This window comes from Chiloscyllium punctatum, chromosome 37 (genome assembly GCF_047496795.1).
Source record: "Chiloscyllium punctatum isolate Juve2018m chromosome 37, sChiPun1.3, whole genome shotgun sequence".
Classification (NCBI taxonomy): Eukaryota; Metazoa; Chordata; class Chondrichthyes; order Orectolobiformes; family Hemiscylliidae; genus Chiloscyllium; species Chiloscyllium punctatum.
This window is the reverse complement of record NC_092775.1, coordinates 3,887,482-3,914,739: the sequence shown is the minus strand read 5'-3', so window position 1 is coordinate 3,914,739 and position 27,258 is coordinate 3,887,482. Positions and strand designations below refer to the sequence as shown.

The following is a 27,258-nucleotide window of genomic DNA, read 5'->3' as shown; positions in this document are numbered from 1 at the left end:
ACAATACAGCACCGAACAGGCCCTTCGGCCCACGATGTTGTGCCGAACATTTGTCCTAGCTTAAGGACCTATCCATGTACCTATCCAATTGCCGCTTAAAGGTCACCAATGATTCTGACTCTGCCACTCCCACAGGCAGCGCATTCCATGCCCCCACCACTCTCTGAGTAAAGAACCCACCCCTGACATCTCCCCTATACCTTCCACCCTTCACCTTAAATTTATGTCCCCTTGCAACACTCTGTTGTACCCGGGGAAAAAGTCTCTGACTGTCTACTCTATCTATTCCCCTGATCATCTTATAAACCTCTATCAAGTCACCCCTCATCCTTTGCCGTTCCAATGAGAAAAGGCCTAGCACTCTCAACCTATCCTTGTACGACCTATTCTCCATTCCAGGCAACATCCTGGTAAATCTCCTGTGCACCCTCTCCAAAGCTTCCACATCTTTCCTAAAGTGAGGCGACCAGAACTGCACACAGTACTCCAAATGTGGCCTAACCAAGGTCCTGTACAGCTGCAACATCACCTCATGACTCTTGAATTCAATCCCTCTGCTAATGAACGCTAATACGCCATAGGCCTTCTTACAAGCTCTATCCACCTGAGTGGCAACTTTCAAAGATCTATGTACATAGACCCCAAGATCCCTCTGCTCCTCCACCTTACTAAGAACCCTACTGTTAACCCTGTATTCCGCATTCTTATTTGTCCTTCCAAAATGGACAACCTCACACTTGACAGGGTTGAACTCCATCTGCCACTCCTCAGCCCAGCTCTGCATCATATCTAAGTCCCTTTGCAGCCGTCAACAGCCCTCCTCACTATCCACAACTCCACCAATCTTCGTATCGTCTGCAAATTTACTGACCCACCCTTCGACTCCCTCTTCCAAGTCATTAATAAAAATTACAAACAGCAGAGGACCCAGAACTGATCCCTCCGGAACTCCACTTGTAACTGGGCTCCAGGCTGAATATTTATCATCTACCACCGCTCTCTGACTTCGACCGGTTAGCCAGTTCTCTATCCAACTGGCCAAACTTCCAACTATCCCATGCCTCCTGACTTTCCGCATAAGCCTACCATGGGGAACCTTATCGAATGCCTTACTAAAATCCATGTACACTACATCCACTGCTCTACCCTCATCCACATGCTTGGTCACCTCCTCAAAGAATTCAATAAGACTTGTAAGGCAAGACCTACCCCTCACAAATCCGTGCTGGCTGTCCCTAATCAAGCAGTGTCTTTCCAGATACTCATAAATCCTATCCCTCAGTACCCTTTCCATTACTTTGCCTACCACAGAAGTAAGACTAACTGGCCTGTAATTCCCGGGGTTATCCCTGTTCCCTTTTTTGAATAGGAGCACAACATTCGCCACTCTCCAGTCCCCTGGTACCACCCCCGTTGACAGTGAAGACGAAAAGATCATTGCCAACGGTACTGCAATTTCCTCTCTTACTTCCCACATAATCCTAGGATATATCCCGTCAGGCCCAGGGGACTTGTCTATCCTCAAGTTTTTCAAAATGCCCAACACATCTTCCTTCCTAACAAGTATCTCCTCTAGCTTACCAGTCCGTTTTACACTCTCCTCTTCAACAATACGGTCCCTCTCATTTGTAAATACTGAAGGAAAGTACTCATTCAAGACCTCTCCTACCTCTTCCAACTCAATACACAGTCTCCCACTACTGTCCTTGATCAGACCTACCCTCATTCTCGTCATTCTCATGTTTCTCTCTCACGCATAAAAGGCCTTGGGGTTATCCTTGATCCTACCCGCCAAAGATTTTTCATGCCCTCTCTTAGCTCTCCTAATCCCTTTCTTCAGCTCCCTCCTGGCTATCCTGTATCCCTCCAATGCTCTGTCTGAACCTTGTTTCCTCAGCCTTACGTAAGCCTCCTTCTTCCTCCTTACAAGACATTCAACCTCCCTCGTCAACCAAGGTTCCCTCACACAACATCTCTTTCCTGCCTGACAGGTGCATACATATCAAGGACACGTCGTATCTGTTCCTAGAAAAAGTTCCACATTTCAACGACATCCTTCCCTGACAGCCTATGCTCCCAACTTATGCTCCTCAGATCCTGTCTTACAGCATCGTATTTACCCTTCCCCCAATTGTAGAACCTACCCTGTTGCACGCACCTATCTCTCTCCATAGCCAAGGTGAAAGTCACAGAATTGTGGTCACCATCACCAAACTGCTCACCCACTAACAAGCCCATCACTTGTCCCGGTTCGTTACCAAGTACCAAATCCAATATGGCCTCCCCTCTGGTCGGACAATCTACATACTGAGTTAGAAAAGCTTCCTGGACACACCGCACAAACACCGCCCCGTCCAATCTACTTGATCTAAAGAGCTTCCAATCAATATTTGGGAAGTTGAAATCGCCCATGACTACGACCCTGTGGCTTCTGCACCTTTCCAAAATCTGTTTCCCAATCTGTTTCTCCACATCTCTGCTGCTATTGGGGGACCTATAGTAAACACCCAACAAGGTGACTGCTCCTTTCCTGTTTCTGACTTCAGCCCATACTACCCCCAAAGGCAGATCCCCCTCGAACTGCCTTTCTGCAGCCGTTATACCATTTCTAATTATTAGCTTCTCTTATTATATCTTTTCCCACAGCACTTTTCTTTAAGGACCAGCACTGTGACTTTACGTGTCCCACTTTCCCACAGTGGAAACACCTGTGGCCTTTCCCCTCCTTTCCACCCTCTTGGGCTTCTTTTTTATCCTGTGGTAAATTCTTACCAGTGCTCCCTACTCTTGGTTTCGTAGTGTAGGATTTCCCCTTCTCCCAACTTTTATCCCTCACAGGACAAAATTCTGGCTTGAAGCTTGTCTTCTGCACCAACACGTGTTCATCTGATAATTCTGCTTCCCTTCTCACTTCCTCAACTCTCTGTTCCTCCACATCAATTCATAGCATCTCTGGAGAATAGTCCCTCTTCAAGCCTCAAAAAGTATTTTTTTTAAAAGCATTCACCCAATTCATAAGCACTTAAAGTAGCCTGTTTAACCTCTTCATAATCTCTGGACACCTCATCTGACAGCACAGCGAATATCTCACTAGCTCGGCCTACCAATTTAGTCTGAACTAGCATTACCTCTAAATCCTTGGACCACTCCATCTGCCCAGCCAATTTTTTAAATGAAATAAAGGAGGCTTCAACATCTTTCTCATCAAAATGTGGCAGAGTTTTGACAAATTTGTACATATCACTACTTTCTCTTTTAATCTCCATCCTGTTAACTTGACTTTGCTGACTAAGTCGCAGCTTCTCAAGTTCAAATTCTCTCTGTTTTTGTCTCTCCCTTTCCTCCCTCTCTCTTTGCTCAGCTAAGAACCTTCTCTCTCTTTCCTTTCCTCTCTCTCAATCTCTGTCTTTCTCTTTCTCTCTCCCTCTCTCTTTCCTCTTTTGCTCTCTCTTTGTTTATCTTCTAACTCCATTTTTCTCAATTGTAATTTAAGTTTTTCTACCTCTACTGCACTTATCTGTTTCTCTGACTCCCTAAGTGTTTGAGTAACTCCCTTACAATTTCAGCTTTACTTTTGTCCTTGGTTAAATCCAAGTCTAACTTCTTTGCTAATTCTATAAGTATGGCCTTTTTCTTTCCTTCTAAAATTTCTTGGCAAATTTGAGAATCAACTTCAATCACAGAACCTCTTTCACAATTTTAAGAGCCATTTCTCTCTCTTCTAATTTAAATAACCACAAGTCACCAAAATTAAACAAATTGCCTCACCTACGTTTTATTCAAAGATCCAGGACACTGACCTGCAAATGTTTAAATCTGCTAGGATTTTCTGTATGCCCAAATCTATTCAAATCTGTCCAAACCAGTTCAAATCTCAATTCCAAGACCCAAACTGTTCAAATCCTGGACAAGCCCCAAATCTTTTATAACACGGGGTAAACCCTCCTGCTTAATTTAAACAAGCAACACAGAAAAAATTTATACTGTGCAGTAATCTGTGAAAATTCAAGAGGCCAAGAACTATTTAAAGTAAACATTAACAACATTTTTTCTTATGGTATAACAGAATAATTAACTAACAACTATTTACAACTCCTTCCTCAAACCTATCTTTTACCTTCCCCTTCTACAATACTAATCTGATAAAACCCCCCGATTTAAGATTTACCAAAACATCAAGTTTTCAAAACCAGCCAGATGTCGAATCTTCTCTTCCTTGGTCTGCTTTTCTTCTTCTTAGGGATTTCTGTTTCACAGATCACAAATCGATAAAGAGAGCTGTTCTCCGGGTAGTCTGCAGATGCTGGTGGCTTGGCAGTTCTCCTTCAATTATTCAGGTTTTTTCGGTCTTATATCCCCAAAGCATCGGATTGTGTCATTGACTTTTAAGATTGTTGATGTACTCAATTCAAACTTGACTGGAGTTCAGTATTTTTGGGCTATAATTTAAACTGGTCGAATTTGAATTTGTTTTGCCATCTCCAGGCAACCCAGCTAATCCAGCTGTTCGACCAAGTGTTAGATTTTTACCTTATTCAGAACACTTGGTGCTGTGTCAGGTAGTTCTGCTAGTGTTTAACTCTCTTAAAGATACAGTACACTCACATCTTCATAATAGTGAGTGCGTGCATGTGTGTGAGAGAGAGATGGTATGTGTGAGTGTGTGTGTGTGTGAGAGAGAGAGAGTATGTGAGAGTATGAGAGGGTGAGAGAGTGTGTGTGAGAGTGTGAGTGTGAGAGCGTGTGTGTGAGAGAGTGTATGAGCCGACCTTATTCCATGTCAGAGTTATCAAATGGAGGCAGTTATTGGCTGGAGTATGTGCTGGTGATTTGGTTGAGTGAGTTGGGTTGAAGGTGCCTGTGATGCACTGGTTGGTAATGATTCTTTGTCTCTCTCCTGCAGATACTGACGTACATCCTGACCGAGCGAAGACTGGTCTTTTTCTCTACTAACTGGCCACTACTGACCCTGGTGACTGAGTGCTTCATACATTACCTGTACCCTCTGCAATGGCGGCACCCCTACATCCCAGTGCTGGGCAATCAGATGTTGGACCTGGTGATGGCACCCACTGTCTTCCTCATGGGCTGTCATTCTAGACACTTCGAAACGATCAACGAGGTCAGTCACCAGCAGTACAACTTTCCCTCAGTGCTGATCCTCCGACAGTGCGGTGCTCCCTCAGCGCTGATCCTCTGACAGTGCGGTGCTCCCTCAGTGCTGATCCTCCGACAGTGCGGCGCTCCCTCAGTGCTGATCCTCTGACAGTGCGGCGCTCCCTCAGTGCTGATCCTCTGACAGTACGGTGCTCCGTCAGTGCTGATCCTCCGACAGTGCGGCGCTCCCTCAGCACTGACCCTCCGACAGTGCGGCACTCCCTCAGCACTGACCCTCTGACAGTGTGGTGCTCCCTCATCACTGACCCTCCAACAGAGTGGCACACTCTCAGCACTGATCCTCCGATAGTGAGGCACTCCATCAGCACTGACCCTCCGACAGCACGGCACTCCCTCAGCACTGACCCTCCGACAGTGTCCACTCCCTCAGCACTGACCCTCTGACAGTGCAGCACTCCCTCAGCACTGACCCTCCGAAAGTGCGGCACTCCCTCAGCACTGACCCTCCGACAGTGCCCACTACTTCAGCACTGACCCTCCGACAGTGCAGCACTCCCTCAGCACTGACTCTCCGACAGTGCCCACTCCCTCAGCACTGACCCTCCGACAGTGCGGCACTCCCGCAGCACTGACCCTCCGACAGTGCAGCACTCCCTCAGCACTGACCCTCCGACAGTGCCCACTCCCTCAGCACTGACCCTCCGACAGTGCGGCACTCCCTCAGCACTGACCCTCCGACAGTGCGGCACTCCCTCAGCACTGACCCTCCAACAGTGCCCACTCCCTCAGCACTGACCCTCCAACAGTGCCCACTACCTCAGCACTGATCCTCCGACAGTGCGGCACTCCCTCAGCACTGACCCTCCAACAGTGCCCACTACCTCAGCACTGATCCTCCGACAGTGCGGCACACCCTCAGCACTGACCCTCCGACAGTGTGGCACTCCCTCAGCCACTCGAACACAATTAATCAATGACCTTCCCTTCCCTGAGGACACTGCCTGTAAATAACTATCAATCCAGCTGTGGTTGCACCACCCTTGTGTAACAGAGACCAAGCTGTCGCTGTCCTCACTGACCTACATTAGGCCCAGTCTGGCAAATTATTGGTTTTAAAACTAATCTCTTTTAAATCTTGATCTTTATTTTCACTCTCCTTCATGACCTCCCTCCTTCCTATTTCTGGAATCTCATGCAGAGATCTGAGAAAATGACAAGACTTTTTTGAGGCTTTATTTATAGCCTCGTGAATAATCCCCAATTTTAATCACTCTGTCATTGGTCGCCTGGTGCTGGGGTTGATCCCTGGAATTACCACCCTAAACCACTCCCACTTCCCTGTTCATTCAAACTGCTCCTTACTACCGAACCCTTTCCCCAAATCCTGGTGACCCGTCTTTATCTTCCTGTTTGCTTCAGTACCAGGTGGAGAAGGAACTGCCAATGTTGGTAAACCAAAACAGAAAGAGAAATTGCTGGAGAAACTCAGCAAGTCTGGCAGCATCTGTGGAGAGAGAAACAGAGTTAATGTTTTGGGTCCGGTGGCCAATCCAGTTCAGCAGAAGGGTCACTGGACCCGAAACGTTAACTCTGTTTTTGTGATGATTGTTTTCAGATTTGAAATGTTAACTCTGCTTTCCGTCTCCAGATGTTGCCAGACCTGCTGAGTTTCTCCAGGAATTTCTGTTTTTTTGCTTTTGTAAAGCACCTTGGGATGTTAAAGGCGCTAAATTAATGTGGGTTTTTGTTAGTTGGACCTGTCCCACTTGCTGTGTGTTTGGTAACTTCACCACCAGGGAGCACTGTTTAGTTTCTGTAAGAATCCATTAAAGAGTGATAACTTGTGACTATTCACAGGGATTGGTCAGTCTCTGATTCTTAAAGTTTTTACCCCTGAGGGAAGGTGTGTGTGGAGGGGGGGGAGGAGATTTACCAGGGCTCACTGCAATGATGCCACCTCAACCTCTGGAGTAAATTTTGATGTTTAATATCCAACTCTTACCCAGAGCCAACTGTCTGGATCCCATGATGCTGTGTCTGTGATAGGGCGGAACCTGGTTGTTTGGGGAAGACAGAGGCAGGTGGAAGTGTCCAGGGTCCCCTGCGGCTCCCTGGTATTATCGAAATTGGAGCTCCTGGTCAGTGTTCTGCTTCAGGTGTAAACCAGCGGCTGCGGTGTCAGCCAGAGAGTCACGTCTGAATCTGTGACACCACGTTCAGGCTTAAAATCAACTGGTGGTCAGTCTGCAGCTCAGGAGTAGACAGGGTAGATGCAGGAAGGGATGTTCCCGGTGACTGGGAAGTCCAGAACCAGGGGCCGTAGTCTAAGGATGTGGGTACTGGATTAGTGGTGCTGGAAGAGCACAGCAGTTCAGGCAGCATCTAAGGATGTGGGTAGGCCATTTAGATTAGATTACTTACAGTGTGGAAACAGGCCCTTTGGCCCAACAAGTCCACACCAACCCTCTAAAGAGCAACCCACGCAGACCCATTCCCCTACATTTACCCCGTCACCTAACACTAGGGGCAATTTAGCATGGCCAATTCACCTGACCTGCACATCTTTGGACTGTGGGAGGAAACCAGAGCACCCGGAGGAAACCCACACAGACACGGGGAGAACGTGCAAACTCCACACAGAGAGTTGCCTGAGGTGGGAATTGAACCCAGGTCTCTGGCACTGTGAGGCAGCAGTGCTAACCACTGTACCACCGTCCCTTTAGGGCAGGGAGGAGGGGACATTTCTTCACCCAGAAAGTCATAGAGTCGTACAGCACAGAAACAGGCCCTTCAGCCCAACTCCTCATGCTGACCAGGTTTCCTAAACAGAACCTTTTGGCCCACATCCCTCCAACCCTTCCTATTCATATACCCATCCAGATGCCTTTTAAATGTTGTCATTGTACCTGCCTCCACCACTTCCTCTGGCAGCTCGTTCCACACACGTACCACCTTCTGCGTGAAAAAGTTGTCCCTCAGGTCCCCTTTAAACCATTACCCTCTCACCTTAAACTGATGCCCTCTCGTTTTGGACTCCCCTACCCTGGGGAAAGGACCTTGGCTATTCACCTTATCTACACCCCTCATGGTTTTATAAATTCCTACAAGGTCATCCCTCAGCCTCTTATGCTCCAGTGAAAGTCCCAGTCTGTCCAGCCTCTCCTTATAATTCAAACCCTCCAGTCTCAGTAACATTGATGTAAGTTTTGTTTACATCCTTGCCAGTTTAATAACATCTTTCCTATAGCAGGGCACCCAGACTTGTACACAGTTCTCCAAATGTGGCCTCACCAATATCTTGGACAATGTAACAACTCCCAATGGCTATACCAAATGCTCTGACCAATGAAAGCGAGGTGCTAATCACCTTATCATGATTTTATAAACCTTTGTAAGGTCACCCATCCAACCCCTATGCTCCAAAGAAAAAGGTCCCAGCCTATTTTTATCATTCAACCCCCCCCCCCCCCATATTACTGGCAACGTCCCTTACATCTTTTCTGAACCCTCTCCAGTTTAATAATATCCCTTCTACAGCAGAGTGACCAGAACTGGACACATTCTTCCAGAAGAGGCTTCACCAAGTCCTTTACAACCTCACCATAACATCCTAACTCCCATACTCAAAGGTCTGAGCAATGAAAGCAAGTATGCTAAATGCCTTCTTAACCACTTTGTCCACCTGTAATGCAAATTTCAAAGAATTATATACCCGAACCCCTAGGTCTCTCTGTTCTACAGAACAACCCAATGCCCTACCATGAATTGTATAAGTCCGGCCCTTGCTTGCTTTACCAAAATGCAATAATTCACATTTATTCAAATTAAATTCCATCTGCCAATCCTCAGCCCATTGACCCAGTTGAGCAAGATCTCTTTGTAATCTCAGATAACCTTCTTCACTGCTGACTATGCCTCCAATTTTGGTGTCATCCACAAACTTACTAACCATGCCTCCTATAACCCCATCCAAATCATTTATATAAATGACAAATAAAAGTGGACCCTGTACTGATCCCTGTGACACACCGTTGGTCACAGGCCTCCACCAACACTACACATTATCTCCTGCCATTAAGCCAACTTTGTATCCAATTGGCTAGCTCACCCTGAATCCCATGTGATCTAACTTTACTAATTAGTCTACCATGCGGAACTTTGTCAAAGGGCTTCACTGAAGTCTACGTAAACAATACCTACCACTCTGTCCTCATCAGTCTTCCTCAAAAAACTCAATCGAGTTAGTGAGACACGATTTCCCTCACGCAAGACCATGTTGACTATCCCTTATCAGTCCTGGCTGCTCCAAATGCACATAGATCCTAACCTTCAGAATCACCTCCAACAACCTATTGTCAGGCTTGCAGGCCTATAGTTTCCAGGCTTCTCCTTACAGCCTTTCATATATAAAAGCACAACATTAGCCACCCTCCCATCCTCTGGCACCTCAGCATTGTTATAGATGATAGAAATATTTCTGCTGGAGCTCCGCAATCTCTTCCCTAGCTTCCCACAGTGTCCTGGGATACACAAGATCAGGTCCTGGAGATTTAACCATCTTTATATTTTCTGAGGCCTCCAGCATTTCCTCTTCTGTATTGTGAACTGTTTTCAAAATATCAATATTTATTTCCCTGAATTCTCCAGCCTCCATAGTACACATTCATTTAGTATCTCTCCCATGTCCTGCGATTCAACACATAGATCATTTCTCTGATCTTTAAGGGGTCCAATTCTCTCTCTTATTTTCTCTTTTGCTCTTATTGTACTTGTAGAATCACTTTGGATTATCCTTAACCTTATCTGCCAAAGCTATCTCATATCCCCTTTTTGCCCTCATGATTTCTCTCTTAAGCATGACCCGACACTCTTTGTACTCTCAAGAGATGCATTTGACCCCAGTTGTCTATATTTAATGATTCTTTCTTGGTCTTGACTGGAACCTCAATATCTTTATTCAGCCATTGTCCTCTACCAGCTTACCATTCACTCTAACATGAACATATTGCCTCTGAACTCTCATTACCTCACTTTCGAAAGCCCTTCATTTATCAGTCGTCCTTTTACCTGTGAACAGTCTACTCCAATCAACTTTTGAAAGCTCATGTCTCATACCATTAAATTTTGCCTTACTCCAGTTAAAACATTTATCTATTATGGAAGGCTTATCCTTTTCTATAACTATTTTAAAACTAATAGAATTATGATCACTAGTTCCAAAATGTTTCCCTATTAACAATTCCTTCACTTGCCCTGCCTTGCTTCCTAAGAGAAAGTCAAATTAGGTGTATTTACATTTTGATAAAGAAAATTTTCTCAAGCACATTTAAGAAATTCCTCACCATCCAAACCTTTTAACATCATGTTTATCCCAGTCAATGTTTGGAAAATTAAAATCCCCTTACTATCACAACCCTATTATTCTAACTTTTTTTTCCTTTATTAATTCGCGGGATGTGGGTTTGGTGGCTAAGCAGCATTTATTACCCATCCCTAGTTGCCTAGAGGGCAGTTGAGACTCAACCACATCAATGTGAGTCTGAAGTCACACGTAGTGCAGACCAGGTAAGGATGGCAGATTCCCTCCCTAAAGGACATTAGTGAACCACATGGTGTTTTCCAACATTCGACATCATTGAACTTGTAATTCCAGGTTTTTTTTTATTGAATTCAAATTCCAACATTTGCAGTGATGGGATTTGAACCTGGGTCCCCAGAACATTCCCTGGGTCTCTGGAATAACAGTCCAGCAAAAATGCTACTAGGCCATCACCTCCACATTTACTAATTGCTTCTGCCCCTTCAGAGCTGAGGTTTCCCCTTTAGCTTCTATTTCCCTGACAACTGAACCATTCAAAACCTGAGCTCAAGAACTCTGCATCATGATCTCACTGTTGGGTTCCTCTGCTGGTCTTTAAATTTGATTGGGTAGGGATTCCTGACCGCTGGGTCTGACCCCTCGAAAGGGAAATGTGTACAATGCAATGTCACTGCAGCCCCAGTCACTCTGGGCGTTCACCTTCACAGGTGGAAGAGTTAGTTCTGGTGGACGTTGATAACGGCACAGTTCTGACCACACAACACAAGGGCCTGGAGACCCCACACCTGCCCACAGCTGCCGTCGAAGAATTCTTGACCAGGTAAGGGGCTCACCTGAGGAACAAGGAAGCCTTTCCTTTAGGTGTCTTCTGGTAACCATTTGGAAATATATCGGTTTGTTCTTTCCAAAGGGGATGGTATTGTTGGAGCCCGAGAGGGTCTTTGTTAAATGGGGTGTCTGAGCCGAGGTGTGGGTGAGGAATAAGATTAGGTATTGGACCAACAACAAGTTTAGATTGCAATGAGAGATGGTTAATGCCCTTGAGGCAGGACAAGATCAGTGAGCTGTTTAATCTGCTCATATTGTTATCTTGGGTCAACATTTTGAGATATCACAGGTGGCATTAATAAAACAGAATCTCCTTAATCACCAAAGATGATGAAAAGGGATGGATTTAGATCTGCTGAACCCCCATCCCACACCCCACTGCCTAACTCAGGGATTAATGAGTCCAAACAATGGAATTCTCATTGGAGTCTAAAGGAATGGGAGGCCACCAAATTAAACCAGTTAAGATTTTGAAGGAACTTCAGCTGATGAATACTGAGAGGATAGTGGCTCTGAATCCTCAGTGTGAGGGGGCACTGTTTAAAATGAGGGGGTCCCACTTAAGTCAGGGATGAGGAAGAATTTCATCTGTAGAACCTTTTTTCCCCAGAGAGCAGAGTAGGATGGGCCATCGATTCTATTCAGAGCTGGGTTCAATGATTTTTATTTGTACAGGAGCCGAAGATCAGGGAGGGCATACATGAGGGTATGGTTTATACTACAACCAGATCATTCCTGATCCCACTGAAGGGTGGAACTAGCTCAAGGGGCTGAATGGCCTACTCTGGGTACATTCCTTCTGTCAGTCTGACTTGACAGGGTAGATCCAGGAAGAAATGTTTCCACAAACTGGGCAGTCCTGTGCATCTACTGCTGGGGCAGGGTGTGGAGGAAGTGCTTTATCTCAGCTTAAGGGATAGACCACTGAAGAGTGAGATAAGGAGAAATTCCTTCACTCAGGAGAGAATCATTACAAACCTCTGGCGCAGGGAGCTGTGAAAGCTCAAACATTGAGTATGCTCAAGACTGAGCTTCAGAGATTTCTAGAGACTAATGACATCAAGAGATATGGGGGTAGTTCAGGAAAATGGGGAAGAGCCATGGTCTAGCAGGCTTGAGGGGCTCAATGGCCTACTACTGTGTTGTACGTGGCTAATAATGAAGTTTGCAATCACAACTTCTTTGGTTGGAGGCTATTCAGCTTGACACGAGCCTTCAAAGGGAGCAGACCTATTCTGGACAGCTCCAGGGAGTCAGGAATAATTACACATTGGACTTCTGCCTATCATGCGACAGGCAATGTTGTTAACCAAGACAAGGGTCTAATTGGACACCCCCGCCAGGACAATTTCCTGCCCTCGATCTTTTCATTGACAATTGTCGACAGGACATTAGCTGCCTTCATTTCTCTGCCCCTCTTACCCATTCCAACCTCTCTCCATCCAAACTTTCTGCCCTTCGCTCCCTTAGGTCCAACCCCAACCTTGTCATCAAACCTGTTGACAAAGGAGGGTGCTGTTGTCATCTGGCGTACTGACCTCTACCTCGCAGAGGCTGAAAGCCAACTCTCAGATTCCTCCTCCTACCTCTCCCTGGAGCATGACCACATCACTGAGCATCAAGCCATTGTCTCCAACACTGTGACTGACCTCATTTCCTCCAGATGCCTCCCCCCCCCACAGCTTCCAACCTCAGTCTCCCAACCCCGGACAGCCCGTTTCTACCTACTCCCCAAACTCCACAAGAAGGACTGTCCCCCAGGCCCTTGTGTCAGCATGCTCCTGCCCCACTGAACTTATTTCCTCCTACCTTGACTCCATCCTTACTCCTCTGGTTCACTCCCTCCCCACCTACATCCGGGATTCCTCTGATGCCCTGCGACACATTGACAGCTTTCAATTCACAGGCCCTAACCACCTTCTATTCACCATGGATGTACAATCTCTTTACACCTCCATCCCACACCAAGATGGCTTGAAAGCTCTTCGCTTCTTTCTCGAAAAGAGGCCCGAACAATCTCCATCCACCACCACTCTCCTCCACCTGGCTGAACTTGTTCTCTCTCTCAACAACTTCTCCTTCAACTCATCCCATTTTCTCCAAATCAAAGGTGTAGCAATGGGTACCCACATGGGTCCTAGCTATCCCTGCCTTTTCATGGGGTATGTGGAATATTTCTTGTTCCAGGCCTACCCGGGTCCCCTCCCACAACTGCTGTATCGGTACATCGATGACTATTTCGGTGCGGCTTCATGCTCTCGTCCTGACCTGGAAAAATTCATAAACTTCGCTTCCAGTTTCCATCCCTCCATCACCTTCACCTGGTCCATCGCCGACACTTGCCTTCCTTTCCTTGACCTTTCTGTCTCCATTTCCAGCAATAGTCTATCCACTAATATCCGTTATAAGCCCCACTGACTCCCACAGCGATCTGGACGACAGCCCTTCTCACCCCACGTCCTGTAAGGACTCTATCCCTTTCTCTCAGCTCCTTCTCCTCTGCCGCATTTGTTCCAATGAGGCCACTTTCCAAAGTGGTGCTCTTAAAATGTGTTCCTTCTTCTCCAACCGTGGCTTCCCACCTACAGTTGTTGACAGGGCTCTCGACAGCGTGCGGTCCATCTCCCACGCCACAACCCTCACCCCCTCCCTCCACTCCCAGAACAAGGATGGGATCCCTCTTGTTCTCACCTTTCACCCCACCAGCCTTCACATGCAAAGAATAATCCTCGGCCATTTTCACCAACTCCAACATGACACCACCACTAAACACAACTTCCCTTCCCTCCCCCTGTCTGCATTCCGCAGAGATCGTTCCCTCCAGGACAACCTAGTCCACTCCTCCATTACACACAGCACTGCTCCCATCACACACGGCACCTTCCCATCACACCCGGCACCTTCCCATCACACACGGCACCTTCACATCACACCTAACACCTCTCCCATCACACCCGGCACCTTCCCATCACACCCGGCACCTTCCCATCACACACGGCACCTTCCCATCACACCCGGCACCTCTCCCATCACACACGGCACCTTCCCATCACACCTAACACCTCTCCCATCACACCCGGCACCTTCCCATCACACCCGGCACCTTCCCATCACACCCGGCACCTTCACATCACACCCGGCACCTTCCCATCACACCCGGCACCTCTCCCATCACACCCGGCACCTTCCCATCACACCCGGCACCTTCCCATCACACCCGGCACCTTCACATCACACCCGGCACCTTCACATCACACCCGGCACCTTCCCATCACACCTAACACCTCTCCCATCACACACGGCACCTTCCCATCACACCTAACACCTCTCCCATCACACCCGGCAGCTCTCCCATCACACCCGGCAGCTCTCCCATCACACACGGCACCTTCCCATCACACCTAACACCTCTCCCATCACACACGGCACCTTCCCATCACACACGGCACCTCCCCATCACACCCGGCACCTTCCCATCACACCTAATACCTCTCCCATCACACACCACACCTTCCCATCACACCCGGCACCTTCCCATCACACCTAATACCTCTCCCATCACACACGGTACCTTCCCATGCAATCGCATAAGGTGCAACACCTGCCCCTTTACCTCATCCATGCTCACCATCCAAGGCCCCAGACACTCATTTCAGATTTAGCATCGTTTCACTTGTAGCTCTTTCAATTTGGTCTATTGCATTCGTTGCTCCCAATGTAGTCTCGTCTATATCGCAGAGACAAAACGCCGACTGGGTGATTGCTTTGTTGAGCACCTTTGGTCTGTACGCAATCAGTTCTCGGACCTTCCCGTGGTTTGCCACTTCAACCCCCAATCCCGCTCCCATACCCACATGTCTGTCCTGGGCCTGCTGCAATGTTCCAGTGAAGCTCAACGCAAACTGGAGGAACAGCATCTCATCTTCCGACTAGGCCCGTTACAGCCTGACGGTCTCAACACTGAATTCAACAACTTCAGATGATTATTCCATCTTGACCCCTCTGTTTTCATTCTGCTCCGTAATTTTATTTCTTTATTTTAGTTATTTTTTTTTCACTGTTCTGTACCTCTTACTTCTTGATTGTCTCTCTTTCTCTCGCTCCCCACTCTCCCATCACCTTTTTCCTCTCCTCTTCCCCCTTTGCTACCCTTCTCCCCTGTTTTCCATTTTGCCTCTACTTCACCCATTCCACCCCCCCCCCCCACTTGGTCATTCACAGCTCCTAATCTCCCTATAATCTCTCTATTCACTGTCATTGTCACCTCTTTATTGCTACCTTTTCTTCTGGAGCCATGACTCCCCTTCTCTCAGCCTAGTATAAATACCTCCCTATTTCTCCCTTTTTTTAGCTTAGACTTGAAACATCAGCTCTTTTGTCTCCTTCCAGATGCTGCCAGACCTACTGAGATTTTCCAGCATTTTCTCTTTTGGTTTCAGATTCCAGCATCTACAGTAATTTGCTTTTATTAAGACAAGAGTCTCATCTGTTTAGACTCTCAGAGCCCTATCCTTTACCAGTGACGATTAGACAGACCCGAGGCACATATAGAATCCAGGAGGATTGATGGCAATGGAGTATCTCAAACAACCCCTATCCTATGCCGCACACTGGCAGCGGTGACAGATCATACCTAGCGCCAGTAGTGATGACGAGAGGGCAAACTCCACATTCTGCTGCAATGTTGGTGGATGAAGCAATTCAATGGCAGAGGGAGTTCTGGGAGTGAACAGCACAGACATACTTAACAGGAAGTAAGATAGACAGTGACGCAAGCAGAGGCTGTTGATAGGATGAGCTGGAATTGAGTGACTGGATGTTGGTGTGTGGATAGAAACATCAGTGAAGGCAGCATGTTCCTATTTCCTCCAGTGCGTTCTGGATCACTTTATGTAATTCCAAGCTATCGGGTTATTCAAAGCTGCAAAAAGGTTCCCCACCATCAAACAAAAGAGGATTTTAGGGATGAGCCAAATTGTTCCCATTGTGATGGTCACATGATGGTCAATATGGCTGTGGTTTGGGTTAGGGATATTGAAATGGAGTTAACCATTTGAAATGAGCTGTGATCCAATGGCACAGTGCCCAGGTTTGAGGGGCTGAATGGCCTCCTTGTGTTCCTGTGTTGGGTTTGCCATTGTCTTAACATCATTTGTTGAAATCAAAACATGAAGATGTTGCTTCTTTAACCAGGTCTTGAGTATATTGTTGTATAATTATCCACTGATTGCCTATTTAACTTCTGACCTCCTGAGTTTGATGTTTACCGATGGGAATGTGATGTGTGTTTAACCCACCCCTCGCCCTGCCCTGTGTTGTGTTCCAGCACACAGCAGCTTCGGGCCAACACAGAGCTCTCTTCAGCCCACCTGGCGTCACACACTAACCTGGCAAAGGCTCGACAGAAGAAACGTGATCAGAGGCAGCAAATGAACAACAAACTTCGACAGATCTTCCTGCAGCTCATCGGGAACCTCCTCAGGTCAGCACCAAACACCAGAGGGGTGGGCAACAGGGGATGCATGGGGTTTGGGAGGGGAAGTGACAGGACGGAGTGGGGAATGATGGGAGGAGAGGGGAGACGGAGGGGGGTCACTGATAGGGTGGAGAGGAGGAGAGGGAGACTGATGGGGTGGAACGGGGAGAAGGGGGGGAAGCTGAAGGGGTGAAGGGGGTGAGAATAGGGGGGTGCTGGTGGGGTGGAGGGAAGAGGAAAGGAGGCAGTTGCTGGGATGTGGAGGGGGGAGAGAGAGGCTGATGGGGTGGAGGGTGGGGGGGGGAGGGGGGAGCTGTAGGGGTAAAGGGGGTGAGAATGATGGGTGCTAGTGAGGTGGAGGGGGGAGGGAAGGAAGGAGTGCTGATATGATGGGGAGGGGAGAGAGAATTGGGGTGCTAATGGAGGGGGGAGTGTTGATGGGGATCGAGGAGTGATTCCTCCTCTCAGTAATGGTCTTCCCCAATTTTGTAACTTGTCACAGTCCCAGTGAGAAAGCAACAAGGGCCCATACCATCAAACAGCGTGGGCCAGCAACCTGCACCATCACTGCTATGGGAGCAATGACCATGTAATATATTCTTAACTCTCAAACTCACCAACAAATGCCCTCACTCTCACCCCATAAACTAACCTCACTATCCCTGTTCAGGCAGCATGGTGGCTCAGTGGGTAGCACTGCTGCCTCATAGCGCCAGGGGCCCAGGTTCAATTCCAGCCTCGAGTGACTGCCTGTGTGAAGTTTGCACATTCTCCTTGTGTCTGCGTGGGTTTCCTCCCACTGTCCAGGTTGGATGGATTAGCCATGGGAAATTGCCCATAGTGTGTGCCGACCAAGTGGATTAGTCATGGTAAATGTGGGGTTATGAGGATGGGGCTGGGTGGGATGTCTCTGAAGGGCTGGGGTGGGCTCAATGGGCTGAATGGCCTACTTCCACACTGCAGGGATTTTATGATTCTAAAACATTGTCTATAATTGCTGGAATCCTGTATCCAGTCAGTGTTAGCAGTATTTCATTTTGTGAGCCCTCCAACGCAGTCAATACTGCAAAATAAACATCATGCAGGAGGATTCACTGGATTCAATTAAGGGGAAATTATTCAGACCATTTAACCAATTATTTCCATGGCTATATCTCAGGGTAATGCCTTTATCCTTTACCTGAGAGTCTGGGATAATTGGGCACCCGGGATACACACTGCTTTAGTGTTGCCCTTGTTGCTGAGATCTGCTTCTGAAGAGCTGGGGACAAACCTGTCACCGGGCACAGGAGGGTCAGTACTGACAGAGTGCCACAGCACGGGAGGCTGCTGTCATTTGAGGGAGACACTGAGGGCAGGCCTTGTCTCTGTCTTAGAAAGGCCAGCAGAGTTCTCTTCAACCATACCAACAAAAAACAATCAACCAAAGACCAGAAGCGATAAATTCTCTGGTTATTATCACATTGCTATTTGTGGAAGCTTGCTGTGCAAGGGTTGGTTATCACATTTCCTTCCTTACCCAAGTGAAAGTATTTCCTTGGCGGTGAAGTGCCTTGCTCTGCTGGCTCTGAAAGGCACTATGTAAATGCACCTCTTGTTTACTCCTTGACACTCTCCAAGGTCCTGAAACTGACTGCTCTTCTCCAGCATCTGTTTAATCATGGGGTCACTTTCCTGATTTATGCTCTCTCTCTCTCTCTCTCCCCAGGGATGTCTCCAAACATTTGAACCTTAAGCACCGTGTGTTCAACAAGAAGGAGTTTTTAGACTCACGACAGCCAGCTGCACAGCCTTTCTACAACAGCGTGCGTATCAGTCTGTCAGTGGTGGACATTGCACATCAGCTCAGCAGTGCTGTTGCTGTTACCCCCCCCCCCCTCCAAATATCGCGTAAAGTCTTTGTATCAGATTTCTCAGTGGGCATGCTGACACTACAGGTTATATCCCTGAGTTACAGAGTGCTTCAGAGACTGGCAGCAGCATAATGTGTCCGATAGCTCTGTAAACAGATGCTGTCCTTTACCTGTTTCACTGAGCACTTTGGACACTCCTTACTTTTCACATTGTCATGAGCTAGGGCCATTGTAAAATACATTTTGAAAGCTTACTGCATTTTTCATTTTTGTTTAAACCATCAAACAGAATTATGACTGTGATTGTCACCATTTGTGTCAGCACCTTACAGGGGTGTAAATGATCAACAGAGGCATAGATAGGGTGAACGCACTTAGTCTTTTTCCCAGGGTGGGGGAAGAGAGGGTTAGAGGGCATCAATTTAAGATGAGAGAGGAAAGAATAAAAGGGAACCCAAGGAGCACCTTTTTTACACAGAGGGTGGTACGCACATGGAATGAGCTGACAGCGGAACTTGTTTTAAAAAGTTTTTTTGAATTAGCAACAAAGAGGATTGATGAGGGCAGAGCAGTAGATGTGATCTATATGAACTTCAGGAAGGCGTTTGACAAGGTTCCCCATGGGAGACTGATTAGCAAGGTTAGATCTCACGGAATACAGGGAGAACTAGCCATTTGGATGCAGAACTGGCTCAAAGATAGAAGATAGAGGGTGGTGGGTGGAGGGTTGTTTTTCAGACTGGAGGCCTGTGACCAGTGGAGTGCCACAAGGATTGGTGCTGGGTCCTCTATTTTTCATCATTTACATAAATGATTTGGATGTGAGCATAAGAGGTATAGTTAGTAAGTTTGAAGATGACACCAAAATTGGAGGTGTAGTGGACAGCAAAGAAGGTTGCCTCAGATTACAACAAGATCTTGACCAGATGGGCCAGTGGGCTGAGGAGTGGGAGATGGAGTTTAATTCAGATAAATGCAAGATGCTGCATTTTGGGAAAGCAAATCTTAGCAGGACTTATACACTTAATGGTAAGGTCCCAGGGAGTGTTGCTGAACAAAGAGACCTTGGAGTGCAGGTTCATAGCTCCTTGAAAGTGGAGTCACAGGTAGATAGGATAGTGAAGAAGGTGTTTGGTATGCTTTCCTTTATTGGTCAGAGTATTGAGTACAGGAGTTGGGAGGTCATGTTGCAGCTGTACAGGACATTGGTTAGGCCACTTTTGGAATATTGCTTGCAATCAGAAGGATATTGTAAAACTTGAAAGGGTTCAGAAAAGATTTACAAGGATGTTGCCAGGGTTGGAGGATTTGAGCTACAGGGAGAGGCTGAACAGGCTGGGACTGTTTTCCCTGGAGTGCCGGAGGCTGAGGGGTGACCTTATAGAGGTTTATGCAATCATGCGGGGCATGGACTTTTTCCCTGGGATGGGGGATTCCAGAACTAGAGGGCATAGGTTTAGGGTGAGAGGGGAAAGATATAAAAGAGACCTATGGGGCAACTTTTTCGCGCAGAGAGTGGTGCGTGTATGGAATGAGCTGCCAGAGGAAGTGGTGGAGGCTGGTACAATTAGGAGAAAGTGAGGACTGCAGATGCTGGAGATCAGAGCTGAAAAATGTGTTGCTGGAAAAGTGCAGCAGGTCAGGCAGCATCCGAGGAGCAGGCCTCTTCGTAGGATATGTGGAACAGTCCATCTTCCGCAGCTACACTGGCACCAACCCCCACCTTTTCCTCTGCTACATCGATGACTGTATCGGCGCTGCCTCGTGCTCCCACGAGGAGGTTGAACAGTTCATCCACTTTACTAACACCTTCCACCCCAACCTCAAATTTACCTGGACCGTTTCAGATTCCTCCCTCCCCTTCCTAGACCTCTCCATTTCTATCTCGGGCGACCGAATCAACACGGACATTTATTATAAACTGACTGACTCCCACAGCTACCTAGACTACACCTCCTCCCACCCTCCCCCCTGTTAAAATGCCATCCCATATTCCCAATTCCTTTGTCTCCGCCGCATCTGCTCCCAGGGGGACCAGTTCCAATACCGAACAACCCAGATGGCCTCCTTCTTCAAAGACCGCAATTTCCCCCCAGATGTGATCGACGATGCCCTTCACTGCATCTTCTCCGCTTCCTGCTCCTCCGCCCTTGAGCCCCGCCCCTCCAATTGCCACCAGGACAGAACCCCACTGGTCCTCACCTACCACCCCACCAACCTCCATATACATCATATCATCCGTCGTCATTTCTGCCACCTCCAAACGGACCCCACCACTGAGGATATATTTCCCTCCCCTCACCTATCAGCGTTCCGGAAAGACCACTCCCTCCATGACTCCCTCGTCAGGTCCACACCCCCCACCAACCCAACCTCCACTCCCGGCACCTTCCCCTGCAACCACAAGAAATGCAAAGCTTGCGCCCACACCTCCCCCCCTTACTTCCCTCCAAGACCCCAAGGGATCCTTCCATATCCACCACAAATTCACCTGCACCTCCACACACATCATTTACTGCATCCACTGCACCCGATGTGGCCTCCTATACATTAGGGAGACGGGCCGCCTACTTGCGGAACGTTTCAGAGAACACCTCTGGGACACCCGCACCAACCAACCCAACCGCCCCGTGGCTGAACACTTTAACTCCCCCTCCCACTCCACCAAGGACATGCAGGTCCTTGGATTCCTCCATCGCCAGACCATGGCAACATGATGCCTGGAGGAAGAGCGCCTCATCTTCCGCCTAGGAACCCTCCAACCACAAGGGTGAACTCAGATTTCTCCAGTCTCATCATTTTTCCTCCCCCCACCTTGTCTCAGTTCCAACCCTCAAACTCAGCACCGCCTTCCTAACCTGCAATCTTCTTCCTGACCTCTCCACCCCTAACCTCTCTCCGGCCTATCACCCTCACCTTAACCTCCTTCCACCTATCGCATTCCCAATGCCCCCTCCCCCAAGTCCCTCCTCCCTACCTTTTATCTTAGCCCGCTTGGCACACCCTCCTCATTCCTGAAGAAGGGCTCATGCTCGAAACGTCGATTCTCCAGAGACTGGTACAATTGCAGCATTTGGATGGGTATATAAATGGAAAGGTTTTGGAGGGATATGGGCCAAGTACTGGCATAGGGACTAGATTGGGTTGGGTTATCTGGTCGGCATGGACGGGTTGGACTGAACGGTCTGTATCCGTGCTGTACATCTCTATGACTCAATGAGTCTATGTGTGTGGTGTCAGTAATTTTGTGAGTGTATCAATGAGTGTATTCAGTGTGTGTTTCAGTGAGTGTGTCACTGTGTGTTGATGAGTGTGTCAGTGAGTCTCAGTAAGTGTGTCCAGTGTGTGGTTCAGTGAGTGTGTCAAGGAGTGTGTCAGTATGAATGTCAGTGAGTGTTTCACTGAGTATCAGGATGTATTGCAGTGAGTGTCAATAAGTGTGTTGAGTGTGTGTTTCAGCGGTTCAGTTGCTGTGTCAGTGGGTGTGTCAGTGGGTGTAGATTCTGCACAAGGTAACAGTTCTGAAAAGGTTTCAGTTGGACACTGCATTAAGCTCTGCTTGGGTTTGTGTGGAGCTGGGGGTAAGGCAGAGCAGCTCAAAGTCTATCAGTGCTAGTCTATAGTTACTAATCTCCTCATAGTTTTCATAATGATGTCAGATGATCAAGTGCAGTTTGTCCCTAATGGCTGTGGTGGAAAACTTCGTGAGGATAAGAACCTCTTCCTGTTTCCACCTGATAGTGGTTGATCCTGTCTCACCATGAACCAGTTAGGGCCTTAGACCCAGTCAAGGGAAAGCATCCTTCTATCCTCAAATAGCCCACGGTGACCAGCAGTGGGCATCATTGTTTAATACAACAATTTACAAAAGATTAGATTCCCTACAGCGTGGAAACAGGCCCTTCGGCCCAACACTGCCCCCCTTGAAGGGCAACCCACCCAGACCCATTCCCCTACATTTACCCCTTACCTAACACTACAGGCAATTTACCATGGCCAATTCACCTGACCTGCACATCTTTGGACTGTGGGAGGAAACCCACGCAGACACGGGGAGAATGTGCAAACTCCACACAGACAGTTGCCTGAGGCGGGAATTGAACCCAGGTCTCTGGCACTGTGAGGCAGCAGTGCTAACTACTGATCTACTGTGCCACCCTTAAGTAGCGACATCTCATGGACCATGGAGAGGAAGCTTCCGGAAGACCAAGAGATTTTACAACCTTAAAAACATTGTCACTTTAAGAACTGCTCGCTCAGACAGTCAGCAGCTGAGAGGCGCTTGAATAAGCACAGACAGCAGGAACTTGTGCAAGGTCCCAAAAGTGTAAAACCTGTGCTCCAGGCCGGGCCGGGGAGCAGAGAACAAGCAGAGTGCAGCAGGAAGAGCTGAAAGGCTAGTCCAACCTGGAAGTTACATGGTCCGTCAGAGCAGCAAGGAACTATAGGAGCATTCTCTAGAAATTTGAACAGGAAGTCAATGTTTCAGAGCTCTGAATAAAAGTCCCTTCCAGGCAAGGAGAGCAAGTTTTAATTTAATGGAACAAGAAAAGAGCCCAGGAAGGATAGAAGGAAAATGGATTGACTGTTCACAGTGAACATTGCTGCTAGAACAAGTCATCACCGTGAGGAGTGCCGACTGTAGGAAAATAAGGAGTCATTAGAAATGCTTTATCTTAAAGTCACGACCCAGGATCATTACAAAACAGAATTAAGGTGACAAAAGGGCAATTTATAAGTTAAAACCAACAGATTCTAACACATCAAGGTAGTTAAAGGATTTTTAAGACCATAATAGCACCATGTGATCTATAATTTAAACTGCGCCTCTCGTGGGAAGACTTTATTGAAGCTGCAGGTACATGATTTTATTTTCTTTGATTTTCCCAAATAACGTACTTTGTTGATGAGGTAAAGAAAGCCAGGAAATCTCCATATTGTCTGGAAGCAGGCAGCAAAACCCCCAGTGAGCAGTAGAGATCCTCAGACAGCACCTACCAAATGCACGACCACTTCCATTTAGAAGATACATGGGAACAGATACATGGGAACACCACCTCTTCAACTTTCCCTCCAAGCCACTCACCATCCTGCCTTGGAAATATATCGCTGTTCCTTCACTGTCACTGGGTCAAAATCCTGGAACTCCCTCCCATTGTGGGGCATTGTGGGTCAACCCACAGCAGGTGGACTGCAGCGGGTCAAAAAGGCAGCTCACCCCCCACCTTCTCAAGGGCAACTAGGGACGGGCAACCAATCAGCAAAGTCCTTGCCTTAATTGGCAACAACAACTGAAATCTTGGGGTATCTCCTCAAGAAAACAGAGATGAAGCTACAACTTACATCACAAAGATACTTTCCAAAATGTGAAGGACTTGCTCAAGTCTACAGGTGTTCTTGTCCACTACAGTCTGTCCTTTCCAACTTCCATAGCTACCAATATTTCAGCTCCAGCCTGAGGAACAGGGTTAGTTCAGGAGCAATCAGGTGAGTGTCAGAATCCTGGGTACTAATGCCTCAAGATCATTGTCAGGTACAGATACACTTCACTCAGTCAGAGAGAAGGATGCACCCTTGGTGTACCAGAGATTTTCAGACAACATCCTCGAGCTAACAAGATGGGCCAGAAACTCCTCGTCTTCCTAGGGATGAGAAACCATGGGCAAGGACCTCTCCAGAGGTTCTGCCTCTGCCTTGTGTGGTTTGCATGAGAGACAGAGATGTGAAGGGGAATCAACAGATAGCATTATGTGTGCTGTTAAGACCCACATTCTCAGTTCTCTCATGGTCTAATGTAACTTGTACCTTATGGCTATTATGCAATAAACTACACCTTGTTAAGACAAGAATCTCTCCGAGTTAAGATTCGGGGATGGTAAATTTTCTCTGTCATTGGACCTATGGACCTAGTCAAAGAAATGAGATTGAGATATCATCCTCGACCCACAAATATCACACGATTCAGTGATGTCCTGTTCATGTGTACATGAATGTCAGTAACTGTGATCATCTGTGTGAGTGTCAGTTTGTGTATGAGTGTCACTCTGTGTGTCAGTATCTGTCTATGTGTGTGAGAGAGTATGTGTGTGTGTGTGTGGGTGTGAGAGAGAGAGGGTGTATATGTTTGTGTGTGTGTGCGCGCGCGTATGTGAGAGAGAGAGAGGGTGTGTGTGTGTGTGTGTGAGAGAGAGAGAGAGAGAGGGTTCCAAGTTTGTGAGAAGATTTGTAGCTCGGGTGCTCGTTGTTGTGGTTCTGTTCGCTGAGCTGGGAATTTGTGTTGCAGACGTTTCGTCCCCTGTCTAGGTGACATCCTCAGTGCTTGGGAGCCTCCTGTGAAGCGCTTCTGTGACCTTTCCTCCGGCATTTATAGTGGTTTGAATCTGTCGCTTCCGGTTGTCAGTCCCAGCTGTCTGCTGCAGTGGTCGGTATATTGTGTCCAGATCTAGAACTGACAACCGGAAGCGGCAGATTCAAACCACTACAAATGCCGGAGGAAAGATCACAGAAGCGCTTCACAGGAGGCTCCCAAGCACTGAGGATGTCACCTAGACAGGGGACGAAACGTCTGCAACACAAATTCCCAGCTCAGCGAACAGAGCCACAACAGAGAGAGGGTTTATATGTGTGTGTGAGAGAGAGAGGGTGAGTGTGTGTGTGTGAGTATGTGTTTGTGAGTGGGTGTGTATGTGTGTGTTTGTGTGTCTGTGTCTGTATGTATGTGTGAGAGTATGTGTGTGTGAGTGTCTGTGTGTCTGTGTGTGTGAGTGAGAGTGTCTGTGTGTGTGTGTCTGTGTGAGTATGTGTGTGTGAGTGGGTGTGTATGTGTGTGTGAGTGGGTGTGTATGTGTGTGTGAGTGGGTGTGTATGTGTATGAGTGTGGGTGTGTATGTGTGTGAGTGTGGGTGTGTATGTGTGTGTGAGTGGGTGTGTATGTGTGTGAGTGTGGGTGTGTATGTGTCTGTGTGTATGAGAGTATGTGTGTGAGTGGGTGTGTATGTGTGTGTGAGTGGGTGTGTATGTGTGTGTGAGTGGGTGTGTATGTGTGTGAGTGTGGGTGTGTATGTGTGTGAGTGTGTGTGATAGAGTATCTGTGTCTGTGTGTGTGAGAGAGAGTATGTGTGTGAGTGTGTGTGTGAGAGAGTGTCTGTGTGTATCTGTCTGAGTGTGTGTGTGTGTGTCTGTGTGTGTATGTGTCTGTGTGTATGAGAGTATGTGTGTGAGTGGGTGTGTATGTGTCTGTGTGTATGTTTCTGTGTCTGTGTGTATGTGCCTATGTGTGTGTGTCTGTGTGTGTCTGTGTGTGTCTGTGTATGTGTCTGTGTCTGTGTCTGTGTGTGAGAGAGTATGTGTGTATGTGTGAGTGGGGGCGTATGTGTGTGTGTATGTGCGTGCGTGTGTGCGAGAGAGTATGTGTATATGTGTGTGTGTCTGTGTGTGTGTGTGTCTGCTTGTGTCTGTGTGAGAGTATGTATGTGTGTATCTGTGTCTGTGTGTCTGTGTCTGTATGTGAGTGGGTGTGTATATGTGTGTCTCTGTGCGTGTGAGAGTGTATGTATGTGTGGGTATGTATGTGTGTGTGAGTGTGTGTGTATGTGTGCGTCCGTGTATATGTGTGTGTGTGAGTGGGAGTGTGTGTGTCTGTGTATGTGTGTGTATGTGGTTATGTGTGTGTGCATGTGTGTGTGTCTGTGTGTGTGTCAGTGTGTGTATGTGTGTGTGTCAGTGTGGGTGTGGGTTTGTGTCTGTGTGTGTGTGTCTGTGTGTGCGTGTGCCTGTGTGTATGTCCGTGTGTATGTGTGTGTGTCTCTGTGAGTGTGTGTCTCTGTGTGTATGTGTGAGTGTCTGTGTGTGTTTGTGTGTGTGTGTGTTTGTGTATATGTGTGTGTACCTGTGTGTGTATGTGTGTGTGTATTTGTGTGTGTGTCTGTGTGTGTGTGTGAGTGTGTGTGTGTGTGTGTTTATGTGTGTGTGTGTGAGTGTATGTGTGTGTGTCTGTGTGTATGTGTCTGTGTATGTGTCTGTGTGAGTATGTGTATGTGTCTGTGTATGTGTGTGTGTGAGTGTGTGTGTCTGTGTGTATTTGAGTGTGAGTGTGTCTGTGTGTGTGTGTCTGTGTGTGAGTGTGTGTGTCTGTGTGTGAGTGTGTGTGTCTGTGTGTGTGTGTGAGAGTGTGTGTGTGTATGTGTATCTGTGTGTGTGTGTGTGTGTGAGAGTGTGTGTGTGTATGTGTATCTGTGTGTGTGTCTGTGTGTGAGAGTGTATCTGTGTGTGTATGTCTGTGCGTGTGTGTGTGTGCATGTGTGTGAGTGGGTGTGTGTGTGAGTGTCTGCGTGTGTGTCTGTGTGCGTGTATGTGTGTGAGTGTGTGTGTCTGTGTCTGTATGTGTATGTGTGTGTCTATGTGTGTCTGTGTGAGTATGTGTGTGTATCTGTGTGTGTGTGTGTGTGTGTCTGAGTGTGAGTTTGTGTGTCTGTGTGTGTGAGTGTCTGTGTGAAAGTGTGTGTATCTATGTGTGTGTCTGTGTGCCTGTGTGTGTGATTATGTCTGTGTGTGTGTTATGTGTGTATGTGTATGTGTGTGTCCGTGTCTGTGTCTGTGTGTGTCTGTGTGTGCGTGCATGTGTGTCTGTGTGTGTGTGCATGTGTGTGTGTATGTATGTGTGT

The 27,258-nt window shown here is 47.5% G+C and overlaps 1 protein-coding gene across 2 annotated transcripts in view; it reads left to right on the top strand.

Annotated features, from left to right (window-relative positions):
- The window catches only part of LOC140462813 (DENN domain-containing protein 3-like), a 152,304-nt gene that overhangs the window by 75,789 nt on the left and 49,257 nt on the right, over positions 1 to 27,258 (top strand). For both annotated transcript variants that reach the window (XM_072556138.1, XM_072556141.1), the window contains exons 8-11: positions 4,904 to 5,122; positions 11,146 to 11,258; positions 16,593 to 16,748; positions 18,451 to 18,547. In XM_072556138.1, coding sequence (XP_072412239.1) covers positions 4,904 to 5,122; positions 11,146 to 11,258; positions 16,593 to 16,748; positions 18,451 to 18,547 — 585 coding nt within the window. The remainder of the gene's footprint in view (positions 1 to 4,903; positions 5,123 to 11,145; positions 11,259 to 16,592; positions 16,749 to 18,450; positions 18,548 to 27,258) is intronic.